General features: G+C 37.3%; 1 protein-coding gene across 1 annotated transcript; it reads left to right on the forward strand.

Annotated features, from left to right (window-relative positions):
- The first annotated feature begins 5,447 nt into the window (after window positions 1-5,447).
- LOC119639510 (SUN domain-containing protein 2) lies at window positions 5,448-15,347 on the forward strand. The gene is made up of 3 exons (XM_038036930.1): window positions 5,448-6,230; window positions 10,712-11,119; window positions 11,177-15,347. Exons 1-3 carry the CDS (start codon window positions 5,448-5,450, stop codon window positions 14,540-14,542), a joined length of 4,557 nt encoding a protein of 1,518 aa, XP_037892858.1. The 3' UTR covers window positions 14,543-15,347.
- Window positions 15,348-16,413: the final 1,066 nt, after the last annotated feature.

The following is a 16,413-nucleotide window of genomic DNA, read 5'->3' on the forward strand; positions in this document are numbered from 1 at the left end:
GTCGCCGTTATTGTTGTTATTGTTTGCGCTTTTCACGCTTTCTACAAAACAAAGCTTTCGCAAACAATAACTGCTTATACACACTCAATTAATTGAAATTATATGAACGGTAGCCTTGGCAGGAGCAATACGCAGAGTAAACCTTCAATTAGCGTAAAAAAAAGGTGTACATCAACCGCAAGATTCAATTCGAGAAAATTATGAAACTAAAGCAATAATATATGCGTAGTACAAGGCGGACTGCTTTGGCTTGTATTACTTTTTGGGAACATCATTTTTTTTTTTTTTGTTTATATTGCCAGTGTTTGACAGGGGAATAAAGATTTTATCCCGTAACTGATCTTAGAGGAAATTTCTTTCAACACTGCTTGGTATTTCTGTCTATAACGGCTACCTGGGTCGTTCACCATAAAAACGCATATCCTAGATGAAGCGTAATAATAAACAAAACTGTAGTCAATCACAACAAGTCTACCCTTAAGAGTTTGTTCTTTTACCCTATAAGCAAAGCATTTGCAATTTAAAGAAAATCTTTCCCATCAACAACAATCAAAAGCGCTGTTCACGGTAAGGGATGTATAGAGAAATAATTTTTCTTTTTTATTTTACGCTTTGCCTGCCGCGAATTTACGCGAGCTTTGGAGCTTCTTTCTTACGACTACAAATGATTCACTAGCTGCGCTTAAAAAATATGTAATTATCACGTGAAATTTAATCCAAATGGCAAGAGGCGACGAGATACCGGAGAGTATTTTAATTAAAACTGAATTTACATTTACGGTTTCGCTGAACAAAAGGCAGAAGGGTGCATAAACGGTTGCATCCCAATTGTTGCAAAGCGATCATTATTATGCACTCTTTGATATGCTTTGATAATGAAATCAAGTATCCTTTATATCAGACCATTGAAGTGACGGCAAGAAAAACACAAAGGGACAATAAAAAGTACATAAATTAATTATCGCTACCGTCACTTTACGTGTACTGCAATTAAAGTAATTAGCAGCACATGAGCATGAGACATGGCTCGCAGGGGCACGCACAAAACACGCGGCACGGCAAAGTCAAAACAAATTCATGCTTTCGCTCCGCTAATTATACATTAAATTCAAATGCATGCACCAGCGCGTATGCCCACAAAAACTTGAAATGCTAATAGAAAAGTAACTATGGCACTACTACGCCATGCTGCATGTGCAGGATACATTGAAGTAATTCATAATAAAAACTTTCATGAATTTTTCACTACGAGAATGATATTTAGCAATGACGTTAGTTGTGATGATCTACGAGCTCGAAAATTATTATTAAAATTTAAAAAAATTAGCCAACTAGTTATGGTCTTTCTCATTCATTCATTCATTCATTCATTCGTGGGCGGTAGTCCCTCCAATCTCTTTCACCAAAAGACCGAAATACACAACGAAGACTGCATAATGACTTGCACGCAAAGTCGAGACCTCGTAAAAATAGCAAAGCAGAGTCGGTCCAATAGGTTAAACTGTAATGCAAAAAAGAAAATGTCTATCCTGTCTCTTAACCCTCTCCACTGTAGAAGAATCGGCATCCCTTGATATTCGGCGCATCAGAATGCAAATTGATGTTGATAGGTCCGAGCATATATTGGATATATCAAAAGACAAAGTGAAGCGCCTAGGTTTCATTGCAGTCGATAATCGTGCCACTTACGCCATTTATGTTTGGCCCAAATCAAAGCATAAATCGCGTGTGTTGGCGGTTGGCAGGAGTCTCTGAACTTTGCTTGGAGAAAAAGGAGACTTTCCCACCAGTTAAGTTAATTAACAGGAATAGACGGCTTCCTGGAGTTACATGCATACGTTTACGGCAAACTACCACAACTCGTTGTTCTTTAATCGTATTGCCCGGTTTCGGAATAACCTACCAGTGATAATCTTTCCAATCGTTCCTAATCTTTGTACTTTCAAGTCAAACGTTCACAGGTATTATTCCCTTTATCTAACCCTTTCTCTCTACAAAGCTTCTATACGGTCAAGAGAGAACATTCGCGAGGGTATGGTCATAACGTATGAAGATACGAGGATCGAAAATCTTGGCTTAGAAGAGGTCAAGAATTTGCAACGACGTCGAAACCGAACATTCCACGACGTCAATCCTGTGGTCCCTTATATGACATATCCACAATATTTTTTGTGGTATATGCTGCCTTAAGCATATACCACAAACGAAATCGTCGCCGCCACCAACAACAACCAATGCAATTGAGCCCAATAGTACCAAAATAAATAATAAGACCACCTTTAAACATGACAAGACTCGACCACACATTGACAAACTAGTCCATGTTATTTATAGCTTGTAACTTTGCAAACGCAAAACTCACATCAATCTGTAAACACCCAGGCACACACCCACACACACACACACACACACAAACACACACACACACACACAAATATAATATATATACAACTTACGCGCGAAGTTACAGAAAACACAGCATAGCATTCTGCGAAAGGCTACATTTAGGGGCATTCATCTCGACCTAGGTGTGACTTGGGTCGGCAAAGCAACTGTTAGTAACACATTCAAAATTTGAATGGAGAGAATAAATCAGTGAACTTGCGTGAAGTCGATGAAAAGTAAGTGAAACAGATAAGAATTCTTGACAAGGCTGTCGGATCACTTCAACAGAGCTATAGAAGATCGTTAAGATCGTCATTAAAGATTGTTCTGCATATCTATTTTCGTTAGCGATTTTCTAAATAGATTACAACTCTGCATTCAATTTGAATGATGATGAGATGGCGTGTGAAGACTTACATCTCGAGTTAGCGGATGAGAGATATTTCAAGGCATAATATTTGTTAGGCTACCTATTGTTTGATGAATTGCATGCAGTGCACAGGCACATTTTGTAAGAGTGAACGAGCTCAGATTGTCTGCAGTCAACCGAATGGCAATCTTTATGTGCAAGCATAAATAAATGTAAGTGTGTATAATTGCCTGCACTTCGTTACATTGTTAAGTCCGTGTTGCCTTCTGTTCTCTCCTTTTCCTATTTCTCCCCTTCAGTTTCTCTTTTTCTTTTTCTTTTTTTTAGTTCTCACTTTCACTACAATTGTATATACATACACCCAGAGATATACAGATGCAAATAATTGACTTCCTGCATGGTTTGCTAACTAACATAAAAGCCATAAGATGAGAGTTTTCTTTATTACTGACTGAAATGATTCGTTGCGAAGCATCTTCGGTTGTATTGTATATGTTAGGTCTGGCGTGTAATCATTTAATGGCATTTCATTTATAATTGAATTTTTTTCACCTCTGCGTATGTCACGATTTAAAGACATTGCGAGCAAAGATAACGGTGACATTATATTAAAAATACAAAAAAGAAAAATGGTCTCATGGGCACTGCTTTGGCATTCGCCAAAAAATATATTTACGCTTGACTTGGCTTGCAGTGTATGTGTAGATGCTCTTGTATGTAATTGAAAGCAATTGCTCGAGAGTAAATGTAATGTTTGAGCAAAAAAAGGCAGAGCTGCATAAAGCACGTAATGTATAGGAAATTCAAGGAAATCAAACCATTTTTGCGATAAACAAGGTTCGCGATAAGTTCGCTTCCTTTGCGCATATCAAATACTAAATAGAGAGCACTAACCAAATCATCGAAATCATTGAAATATCAAAAAATTTTGTTTGCAAAACACCAGAGAAAGTCAAAGTCAGCACAGTCGAGTGTGCAAAGATTTCAATTCCGTAGAAGGAATAGAAGCTTGGTTTGGATTAGCCGGCCTTCCCCCTTCCTTCCTTCCTACCCCTAAAACGTTAATCGAACTCTCTTAACGGAGAAACAGTAATTTTCCTCTGGATTGATTGTTGGACTCAGCAGTCGCTGATAGTGTGGAACACACACACACACACTTATTTGAATCATTCTGCTTGGCTAGTTACTCATTTAATGCGTAAACAATGCTGCCATAATACACAGCTTTTCCTTTAGTGATATGAGATGAAAATTATGAAATACATTACATATTAGGTTGGCTGGAAAGTCATTTCCTTTTCTTCCCAACAATGAATTTAATTGCATTTTTTCACAGCTAAATTCACATTTAAGCCGCACTACCTTTATACATTCAATAGCCGATATCGTGGTGCTTGTACGACTCTGTGAACAAATTTTCGCTACATGGCTTATCAAGTATGGAAAGTTAAAAGCCCGTTTAGTTTCTATTGAATTGATGTTAAACCGAAAAAAAAAACAAAAATTCTTGGATACGTATGAATGCATTTCGAACGGACAGGACTTCGGTGCCAAAGGTAATTTGCAAAATTTCACTTCGTCGCTTTTGCATTGCATTCTGGAAAGCTAAAGTGATAAAAACAAAATAATTAAAGCAAACAATCGAATGGCAATTCGCGACATTGCGGGCAGTTGAAATCTTTTGAATTCCCCTGTCTCTGATCAAATGCTTATACACTCTACGAATGTCGACCTTTTTTTCACTGATTTCTTTCCGCATCATTCACATACACGTAGATTAAGTGAGAAAGGCTTATGGTGCGGAAAAAATTGAAACTAACTAAAGATCTTTTCAAACAGCTCTGTTTGATTTATTTATGTGTTTATGTAAGAGTTGGTAAATGATTTGCTCAAGAAGTTGTCCAACGAGCAAAGGGAGAAGAAGATGAAGAATTTATGATGATCGATCGTTTTTGAATAAATATATCAATGATTTATTGAACAATACGCTCAGTGTCGAGCTATAATAATTTCGAAATTCAGTTGCCGAATAGCGACGACGTGTCGAAGCGCGGATTGAATGAACAGAAAATGCCTATGATTAATATGTTTTGCCATAACGACGGAATCATACAAATGTCCACTTTGAGGGACACAAATTAGCCGCATAATGCAATGACAGGGTGGAACGCAATTGCATTGACTTTAGTGAGGAAATTAAATAATTTTCAAGATTTAAAAAATCACACTTTCCAACAACAAGAACAGGGTAAATAATCAAGTAGCCAAGTAGTTAAGAAGCTGACTAATATTTTGGAGCAGACGGTGCACCTTATCTCAATTAGGGTTGATATACGGTCGCAACTGTAGCGAATATTCACCTCCACCTCCCAGCTACTCCCTTAGTCCTTTTTCTTTCTCCCTGACAGCGTGTTACACATGTAGAGCACATCAAAGGAGTGATTCTTGAAGATGAAATTGAGAGATTTAGCAGAGCCCAACTCTACCGTGGCAAGTATCAAGCTAAGAGAGAAAAAAATACTATTGACTTTTTAAACTGTTCACTGTGTATGCAAAATATAGTTGAAGAACTTTAGCGGATATTGACAGAGTGATTAAAATGAAAGCTTTTGTCGTTTTAATTTTTCTTAAATTTCCATTATTTCTTATTATTAGGACTTTATATGTGTAATAAATTTTATTATATTTTCAGATGAAAAAGTCGAATGTTGACCAACAAATATCGCACCATTACAATATTACTGCAACAATATCCACTCCTTCAATTTTAACAGTAACAACAGCTGCAAGCTGTTATACAAATTTGTATAACACAAAGCGAACAACAATGACAAAGCAATTATCAATTAACAATGCACCGCCAGCTGTAATCCCATCATCAGCAACATCATCATCGTCATCATCATCGTCATCGTCATCGTCATCAAGTGCAGCCAGCAAAAATGATGCTTGTAATGCTACAACACAATCAAATACGCGCATAAATGCATTTGCAAGCACCAATTACTCTCCAACTATCATATCACCGACTTCGGTTTCAACGACAATCGTAAACAACGTCGCCGCCGCTAAACTGGCTCAACAAAACTCTGTGACACCAATAATACTGGCAAAGACTGTTAACAGCAGTTGTGTTAATAAGCCGCAGGTTACAACAAATACAATAACAACAACGACAACAACAACAGTGACTCTTACATCGTCATCATCGTCGTCGTCCAACGATGCCAATGGTCGTTCAGCTGCTTTGGAGCGTGCCTACGTGCACGATGTCTATGAGAATTGTGAAGAACCGACGGGTTCGTTAAGACCCCGTGTTGCACAGTTCCTCAGCAATCTTGAGATAGGCGCCGTGGTGTGCGACGTCGGTTGCGGTAGTGGTCGCTATTTAACTCAACGTAATCCTTCAATATGCACTATTGGCGTAGACCGCTGCTATCGCCTAAGTCGCGTGGCCAAAGAGAAGGGCGGTGAGGTAAATAACTTTTGGAAAATTTCGAAATCTATACCAAAAAAAATATTTATTTATTTATTTTTTAAATCTATGTCAAGGAACTTCTTGTAAATTTCAATAATTTACAGCTGCATATAAATGTATATGTGTGTGTGTGCATATATGTATATGAGAAACTAAATTTATCAAAAAAAAAAAAGAAAAAAAACAGCAAAAGCCATTAACTTTCAATTTTTTCTAGCATGATAAATAAGTTTTAAAGCAATCATCAAAGAATCAACAACAACGAGAATTAGGTCAAAAGGTACTGCTCGGAATATATATATTTATATATATATATATATATATATGTATATGTGCACTGCCTTGGGATATATTTTGAAGAGAATATAAATAAAATTGAGAAACTGCCTTCGACTTATGCCGGATCTTTGATACGCATCAGCTACTCGTAAGAAGATTTCACGAGAAGTACATGATATCAATGCAGTAATGCAATCTTTGGATTTCTTGGGGGCACTTACGAGTTTTCACACATTTCACATACATTTATACATGTTCCAATTTCTGTTATGTAATTGCTCTGCTGTTCTGCATCTATTTCTAGCAAAAACGTCATGTAACGAATGGATATATTCCGCATTGTCAGATAGCTTCGAACCGATTTTCTTTTCGAGTTCGTTACACTCTTCTTGCGAACGTGATATATGAAAACTATATCTGCCATCTTTCATTTTCCTATTTCAAGTCTTGCAAGTTTGAGATTTATGGATTGATACCCAAAGATTCGCTTTGTTGATTCATGAGCTTGCGCACACTTACAAAAACTGTTGCGCAAATTAGGAACAATCTCTATGGTCCTTAGTAAAGTCTCTTTATGACTCGTTGTTAACTACCTTTTTTTAACCATCTTGCTTCTCCTCGCTTTCCTCAGCGTGTGTTCACACGTAGCGAAATTAATTGTTTCGGGGCTAACGCGTAGGCGACTATGAATTCCGCATCAGCGAATTCAATTCCCACCACTGTAGACTATCTTTAAAGACATAATGAGTATCAATGAACCAGAGATCTCCCAGGCTGCTCTCAGTCTTTACCTTTATCTCTCCCTCACCCTTTCTACATTTTTTTGGACATTAACGTATTGTTAAAGGCACAGGAAAAGTGCCCAGAGAAATTGTACGAATATGTTATGAACAATAAAATAGAGAATAAAAAAATCTTATGCGATGGACGTAAACAACAAGTTGCCATCAACGCTGTGATATACAATGAAGCTTGTTATAAGCGAAGCAATTTATCAGCGACCTGTATTCGCTGCAAAGACGTGTACAAGTCATTAGGATCGCTTGAAAGTTGTTGCTAACCGATGAGACTGGAAAGCGTTCATAACACATTTTTAAAGACAACAACGGATTTATTACGCTTAAGTCATGGCATCTTTGAAAGCGATACATTGGGATCGCTGTAGCTTGCGTAGATATGAGATCATTGTCTAATTTACATAAGATAATGAGATAGAGTTGCCATCCGCGAACAATTAAAAGCAATTATCAAATAGATCCCGTACAGATTTATTCTTTGAATTATTTAAAACTATGTACTGACAATAAAAAGGAACTTTTTTTTTTTTTTTTAATATGACCAATCACTCAGGGTTATTCACTACTCTTGTAATACGGTGCCGATGAAAAAAAAAATAAAGAAAGAAAGATGAAGAGACGGAGAGGTGTATGTAAAAACGGTAACTGTCATGCTTTCATTGACTAAGCGTACTCCCCTAGAGCTACGATTCCTACTTACCCGGCTCGATGAAAGTGGAATTATTATAAAATTAACTAAGCAAACTTTTTATATTATGGTTCCCATCTTTAGGAGTGTCGGATGTTGCGAAAGTAGTAAAGTAAGACGTTTTCATGTATTTCTGCATAGACGGGAAAGCAAAGGTAACTAACTACCTTAAAAATGAAATGAAATGCAAAAAAGCTTTAATATCCAACATCCAATAGCTAGCGATTTATTGTGTACTGGAAATCAAATAATTTGCATAGCATAGTGTTTTGTAAATTTCGCTTTAGGCGATCCTTTATTTCTTTGTTTTGTCCTAAAAATGCTTTTTTTTTTAAATAAATAATTAATTTCTTTTCTTTGCTTTTTTTTTTACTTTTATTTTTATATAAAGAACAACAACACTTTGACCCAGTTTTATATGAGATTAAATGTATATGGAATAGAAAGTAGAAAGCGAATGCACATGTATGCGGCAAAGCAAACAAGAAAATTCTAAAAATTCTTAAAAGCTTGATACCATTTACCAAACTTACGCCCAAGTGGCTGCACTATGGCTCTCTTTTACTCAATGCAACTACATTATAATAAGCTGAAGATGCACATTAGTACTTTTACATTTAAGTAAGTAAGTAAAAATTAAACAAATGAATAAATACACAGCCAAGTATTTATCTATACAAGAAGAAGCCAGTATTTGCCGGGCATTTGATTGCTTCTTGATTCAAAAGTTATCGTAAGGAAACTTGTCTCTATAATTAAATGGATATGTGCAAGTAATAAAACAATTAAGAACATTATATCCGGGCAATGGATACTCTACACCAATTGTTCACTTGTTTTGGTGACAATAAATTACCTTCATGCAAAGACCGCATATTGAAGAATTCCCAAAACATCCCATGCCGTAATCCAAATTTAGCAAACTTAATTTAATTTCTAAAAACTTTATTATTTTTCAGTTTCCACCATAAAAATGTAGAAATCAGGCTTTCTCTCCATATAATGACTAGCTTTTCATGACACCTGCAACTCCCTATTCTTCATTTTTTTCCCAAATTGGCTACTAGGTACAACTATAATTATTATTATTATTATTATTATTATAAATATCATCATATTAAGTTAGGCAATGAGATAAACTCCGTGAGTTGTTAGTCGAGAACCTTTGCCTAGTTGCCCACTCAGACGGATACTAAGGACTAATTTTCATCATAAGGTGTTGAAAAAGAAAGCTTCTGGTGTGAGGTCGAAGAAGTGGAGCCTTATAGTTCAAATTTTCACTTAATTTTTATATGAAATAACGTATTAACGTCCAGCCGATAAGGCTGATTTGTTTGTCAATTTCCTTTTATGAATGAATTTTCATCATGAAATATTGAAAATTATAACTCTATACCATATAAAGCTTCAGTTTTCGTAGGAAGGGTTATATAAGAGGGGGTTGAAAAAATTGCCTCAGTCGAAGCAAATTTTTCATGCCAATTTAGGACGTCAAATTACTATTGATCGACCAGTTTTGTCGAAACATGCTGAAAATAACAATTTTCTTCCATATAACTTATACAGGAAGTGGTCGAAAAAGGCGACTGATTCGAACCATTTTTAATAGCCTTAGTCCTTGCACAAAATTTCATCAAAATATCTCCATAAATGGTGGCTTGTAGGTTGAACACAAAAAAAGAAAAGGAAACAGACAGAAGCTCAGTCTAAGTCTATCTCAAATCCTTCAGAACATTGCACATGTCTGCACAGCTTGTGGCATGTCAATTAATATAGGTTATAAAAGCCCGAAATTGTAGAATGCGTTAACTTTCTTCAAACTCTTTACCAAAATGCAAAGAAGTCCATTAAATATTAGCCGCATCTGCGTTCGCTAACGAGGTTGAAAGAAAGCCAGATATTTTTTTTCAAAGCAAAATTAATATCTGCCACTTGCGATCTTCTACTTGGACGTTTGACTCAAATTCGTGTTTGTAGATGAAAACAAAATTAACTCTGCCCTGCTGTAATTAAGAAATAGAAACATTTTCCAAAACCTACCATGGAAACCCTTGAGATCTTTCAATCTTCAACTTATACGAATCGTTCCTGTTTAGGCACATATTTGTTAAGCTTTGTCAGATCCCGCAACTTAATGGGTTAAATTGGAGGCAAAAATCTATAGAAAAAAACCTAAATTAGCGAAATCCAAAAAACCAAGAAAACTTATGGAACTTTGAAAAATCAGTTTAAGGAAATTGGAAGCAAGCTAAGAAGAGTATATCGAAACACACTTAAGTCATTGCTATTGAGAAATCCGTATGATTTTTATATGATCGTACAATCATTCAAAAGAAATATATCAAAATTTCTTTACCTTCCGATCATTAGTTTACAAGTTTACAAGTTACAGTTGTTCTGAAGAGTTTAAAAATCGTATGAATTCGTCAATAGTCATCCTACATGTGTATGTAATCCTATCAACTTATTGAGCAATAAATCATATAGATGTTATAGTAGAGATAATTAATTTACTGTCATGCCGTGAAATTTCTAAACAAGCTAATTGAACGGCTACCGATCTTGAAATATAATCTAGTCATCGCAATAATTGATTTAAGAAAATCATGGTCAACTATTTATTAAAAGGCAAGATACGAGAGAAAGAGATTTCTTATCAAAATTATATAAATTTTGGCATGCTCACTATATCCTTTGTACTTTTTATTCTTCAGGTTGCACTTTGCGATAACCTCGAATTACCATTTCGGGATGAATCTTTTGATGCTGTATTGTCACTAGCTGTGATTCATCATTTCGCCACCACGGAGCGGCGCGTAAATGCGTTGCGGGAATTGGCTCGAATTTTGCGTGTAGGTGGCCGCGTTGTTATAACTGTCTGGGCTTTGGAACAAAAGCATAGGCGCTTCGAATCACAAGATGTTCTCATACCCTGGCAACCGCCAAAAAATAGAAATTTGAATTGCTCCGATGACGAGGAAGACGATGACTTTCTGGCTCCCTATCATGCCTACACTGAAGATTCCAATTCAAGTCGTTCAGCTGGTGATGGCGATAGTTCTAGTTTGTCTTCCTCGTCACCAGGCGAATCGTGTTATAGCTTCGTTCGCAGAGCCATACAAGTAAGCATATGCAAATATCCATTAAAATCATTCAATGATTATAAGCGACTTTTTCAGAAATTAGCTGGCGGTCGTAAGCATGCTTGGTTCTTAGATTCGTGGACCTCGAAAGATACTCAAAGGGAGGGCAGTTTAGATTATGAGGATGCCAAGGATTTGCCCATTGAATTAAGACGTTTGGAGGACTTCGAGGACCTTGCCGATCCGCCGCTGTCAGCAGGTTTGAAATCACGTAGCCTTGGCAGCATTTTAAATCCGCCACCACGTCAAATCGTCCGCTCTCGTTCAAGCGTACCAAGTCTTGGAGGTCCCGTTGCACCGCTCGAAAAAAATAATTCGGCCATCTCCCATGCTGCTACTACTAATAACAATAATAGCCTTAAACTATCAACTTCAAGTATCCATTCTAATGGAACATTTCCCAGAGATTATGTAATCGATTCACCCGTTCAGCAAACGACCGCAATTAATACAACATCTATAACAACTTCAACCACCTTAGTAACGAATCGCCGTCCCAAACTCATTAAACAGAAACAATCTCTTTGTGATGAGGACTTTCAACTGCCAGACGTTCCATTTCACATGTTAAGCAATTACAACAGCAAGCAGAATAGCGTAACTAACAGTCTTCAGAGCAAAAACAATACTATCGACATTCAACAAGAGCAACTGCAAACTCCTAATCACATTCAGAATTCAGCATTGTTCACACGGCAAGTGCGTAAGCAAAGTTCGCTGAACGAAGAGCTCATGGCTGGTAATCGGATACGTGAAAAAGAACGTGTGCGTAAGCGGATACAAAAGCAACGTTCACTAAACGAAGCATTTTTGTGTCGTTCGGCTATGTTCTCTAAAAGGCTACAGGTAATACGTGAAGGTTTTACGAACAAAATCAAAAACTCGACGGGTAGTCTGGAACGTGTCACCAAAACCAATTTCATCAAAATTATGCAGAATTTAAAAACTTCCTCAAGCGACGAAATGGCTTCAAATGGTGTAGATACCATAAAAAAACAGGAAAGCGAGAAGCATCAGCAACAAGTGGCCGCCCAAATTTGCACTCACGAGCACCATCATCACCATTATCATTACCAAGCTTCCCAAGAACAACAACAACAACAACAGCAGCAGCAGCAACAATATTTTCCCTTTGTCAGCAACTTTCAAAACCATCTACACCATTTACTACAAAAACCGAATAATTTCGTTAACAATGCGTCGGTAAAAAATTTTGCAGGCCCTGTAACCATTTGCAAGAATGTAGAGTGTGCCAGCGCAGGCTGTTATTGTACAGCTTATCATCAAGGTTGCAGCCAGTGCAATGCAAGCGAGAGTGAGGAAAAAGCAAGACGTCACTCTCGCGAATCGGGATCGGACTCCTCCAAAGATAATAGTTTGCAATCGGATACTAGTATAGAATCGGAGGATAGCTTCGCTTCAGTTATCTACATACCCAAGCCAGAGCAACACCAACAGCAACTTAATTATCAGAAGCAACATCAAAATTCTAATTCCAGTTCAAGTAATTCGTCTTCGAGTAACGGAGGAGGATGCTGTGTTCATCAGAATCTTTGTCAAAATAAGTGCGGCAACTCTATTGGTCCTAACCAGTGTAACAAAACGGAAAATGTACCGTCAGTACCAACTTCACCCTTAATTCTGCCTTGCCCACCAACACCAGCTCATTCCCCGGCGGCTGCTCAGATTACTGTAACTTCTCCGCCGCATTCTGTGACTGCTGTAACAGCAGCTATGGCAATACTAACGCCTCCGCCAAAGAAAACTATAGAAAACCCAAGTTTACCAACTACTCAACCAATCAGTACGTCACGCTTCAATTTCGACGAAGCTCACATCAAAAAGCAGAATTCCGTTGAACGAGAAAAGTTTAAAAACTTGCAAAACAGTGGAGCAGAGCAAAAACAAATAATGGTAAGACCAGTTGCTAGTAAAATCACTAAAGAAACTATTAAGGACTTGCCGGTCATACCCAAATATGGTAAACAACCAGCCCTGCAATTGACTAAACAGGCATTTCCCATAGTAAGGCGTTCGTCAGCGTCAGCGGGCGCGGCTATACCCAACATACCAAAACTATTATCTCTCGAGATCTACAATCCGGCGATCGATGATCTCGACAGTGATTCAAGTGAGCCCTCATCTCCCGATTCTGTGGATAGCGTCATAAGTGCTCCAAAATCAAATACTTTAAGTGCCGCTGCCAGCTTAGACCAAACCAAAGGCAATAGCCCGCCGGACGATAAGCCAGATCAACGATCAGATGAATCTACAGGTATAGAAAACAATCAAGAGCTAAATGGTAACATCAAAATAAATCAGTTGCACTATCGTAACGGAAATTTAAAAATTGATCCTGTTACTTCCCATAACATTATACTTAACGATGATGTTCAGAGCGACATTTTGCCGAAAAAATATGACAATGATACGAAAAAGACTGTCGCGCAGCCACAAGATTGTGCTGAATTTGCTGAACAATTAACCGCGCAGCTAATCCGTAAATTAGAGAAAAGGGATAGCGAACGCAACGAAGATCATGATGCAGATATTAGCAAAGAGGATATTGATGATCCGTTTAGTAATTACCGCAAGAGATTAAGCGAAAAGGACTTGATGGCATTACGAGACGAACTTAGAGAGCGTCGCCTAATGTTGGCCAACTTATCAACACAACCCAGTCTAAATCAATCGCCTGCGTCTTCCTCTACTTCTTCGCTATCCTCTCAAACCCGCAGTTTCACAATACAGGAAGAGGACGAAGACGATGACGAAGAAGAAAACGAACGTAGCTACTCGCTGCAATTATATGAGAATTGCAAAATATCAAAATTCAGCTACAAAAGAAATCATCACTACAACTTGCATCCAGAGACCGCTTATCTATTGCAAGATGAAGACTCTTCCACAAGGGATGACGATGAAGAAGAAAATGACCAAATGGAGCATAACGTAATAGTGGAAGAAGACGAAAACGAAACTCAGAACGAGGAAAACTTACAACAAACCGTGGATAAGTCGCGACAAGACGGAAATGAAATTTCCGAAAGGCGTACACCCGAACTCGAAGCAAATGACTTTGAATGCACTTCCTTAAATCTCAATTCCGAAAGCGTGCACGATGAGAATAAAGAAGCTAAGGCAAATGCTGATGAAAAAAGTGAATTGCAAAACAATCAATCCACTAAATCGTGGGAGCATTCTAATAGCTCAACCGCATCCCTCGACAGCCCATCGCAAGGTGGTGCCACGACCCATCACCGCTACTACCATGTATTTCGTGAAGGTGAATTGGATGCTCTAATAAATCATCACATAGCCAGCTTACACATAGTATCATCTTATTATGAGCGGGCCAGCTGGTGTATTGTCGCCGAAAAAGTACAAGTCTGGACAATATGAGTGACTGCACAATAATGAACAAGTTTATAGAGCGCAATTTTTTTAAAATGTAAAACATGTGTTGCCTGCGAACAATGGATAATTTTTTTGCACCACAAGTAGTTCATTATTAACGTTCTTTTCCTTATTACACAAAGCAGAACGAAATCTGAAAAAACTTACTTTCGATGAGAGAGTTTCACGAACACAAGATCGCGGATTAGTTGCATATCGCCCACATTTTTCGAAATTTAAAAAAAAGGACAATAGCGTTAAAATACGTAAAATCTTATTAGTCTTCACCTCATAAATATACTGGAAATGGCACGCTACAATCGGGGTATAATGTAAAAACGCGTTCGCTTCTTTTCAAGAAAAAATGCGAATTCGAACTTGTTGTTCACATGAAAATTCCAAAATAAGCGGAACATATTTGTGGTATTTTTGCGTGAATGGAACGGTGGACAGTGGAATCTATTCTTAGAGGATCGTTTCCGATTACGGAATATATCAAATTTCGAATAATTCATATTTTACGTCACTTGGCCTCGTTAATGTTTCAAACCGATGCAGCAGCGCAGCTCATGTAACTTACGAAGTCGATTAGACTCATGTATTTAATTTATATGTCATTTCCGATTACTAACTGATATCGGGAATATCGGTTCCCAAACTAGCTGCACATTATCATTATTTACTCATCATGGCTATGATCTGATAGCCAACTTTCTCGTATTAAATATGGAAATTTTATTCTAAATAATTCATGTTAAAATTGCGAAATTTTTTCATCCAAATATAATTCCGTTTGCTAAAATTCCTTGTCATTCCAAATATTTCCTATATAACTTGTCTACAAGAACCTTTCATTAGAGTCATTAAACCCCACATTGACTTTAGCTTGTATGGACGCATACAGGAGCTAGATGGACTTGAGATAGACCTAGATTCTATTATAGCAATCGGTTCTAAATCGCTTTATGAATCTAGCTAAAATTTTTTGTTTGTCCGTCCGTCTTTGCGTCTGATGTTCAATTATTGCGTGCATTCTTCAAAATATTTAGGATCTAAGCTTGTCTGTCTGCCCATCTGATGTTTGTCCATGCAATTTTATATTCAAGCGGCAGGTCGAATTGTTTAAGGTATTTTGACGTAAGACGAACTCTACTAAAAATGGATGCGACCACTTTTTCGGTCGCTTCCTATGTAACGCCCTATATTGAAAAGTCGTTATGTGAATAACTACACTAAGCAAAGTGGAATACGGTACGTTTTTGGTGACTCTATAATTTTCTTATTTGTTTCTATAGTCGAAGCTGCTGGTAAGAAAATTTGCTTTAACTACTGGCAACTCGCACTCTCTCTTGGGGGCATCGTCTGCCTCATCGGCTTATTTTTCGCCCAATTTGCTTATCGATTTGTATATTTATATTAAAATATATTTACCTGACTGAGTGCTAATGTACAGCTTTAGAGTTTTTCATCATTTACTATAATTTTCGATGAATTATATTACATTGTGGCGGGCATTATCATCAATATTCTAGCTCGCAATTGATTATTGAGGCAGAACAAGGTCTCACTCTCTCTTCACAGGGTCTCCGATGAGTATTTAAAAACAAAATTTCGCGATTTTTGTTGCCCTCTCCTATTTTAAAAAAGTAACAAAAATATAACTCAATATAACTTTCGGGTGTGACAAGATATTAGAAGGCAATCTATCCACGATTATAGATAACCATTTGCCTATGAGAAAGCTCTTCTCTAGATGCAGTTGGATTTGCTCAGGCGAAATAGAAAGTATGTGTTATGCGAGTTGTGACAATGAACGAAACATAGATTCATCATTACATTCCAGAGTCAAATAGGCAGTCACCTACCTAAGTGGCGAG

Source organism: Glossina fuscipes, unplaced genomic scaffold (assembly GCF_014805625.2).
Source record: "Glossina fuscipes isolate IAEA_lab_2018 unplaced genomic scaffold, Yale_Gfus_2 112, whole genome shotgun sequence".
NCBI classification, from domain to species: Eukaryota; Metazoa; Arthropoda; class Insecta; order Diptera; family Glossinidae; genus Glossina; species Glossina fuscipes.

Coding starts and splice junctions, on each gene's coding strand:
- LOC119639510 (XM_038036930.1), top strand. CDS start 5,448: ATGAAAAAGTCGAATGTTGACCAACAAATATCGCACCATTACAATATT. Junction 6,231..10,711: donor CCAAAGAGAAGGGCGGTGAG/GTAAATAACTTT, acceptor TTTATTCTTCAG/GTTGCACTTTGCGATAACCT. Junction 11,120..11,176: donor TCGTTCGCAGAGCCATACAA/GTAAGCATATGC, acceptor CGACTTTTTCAG/AAATTAGCTGGCGGTCGTAA.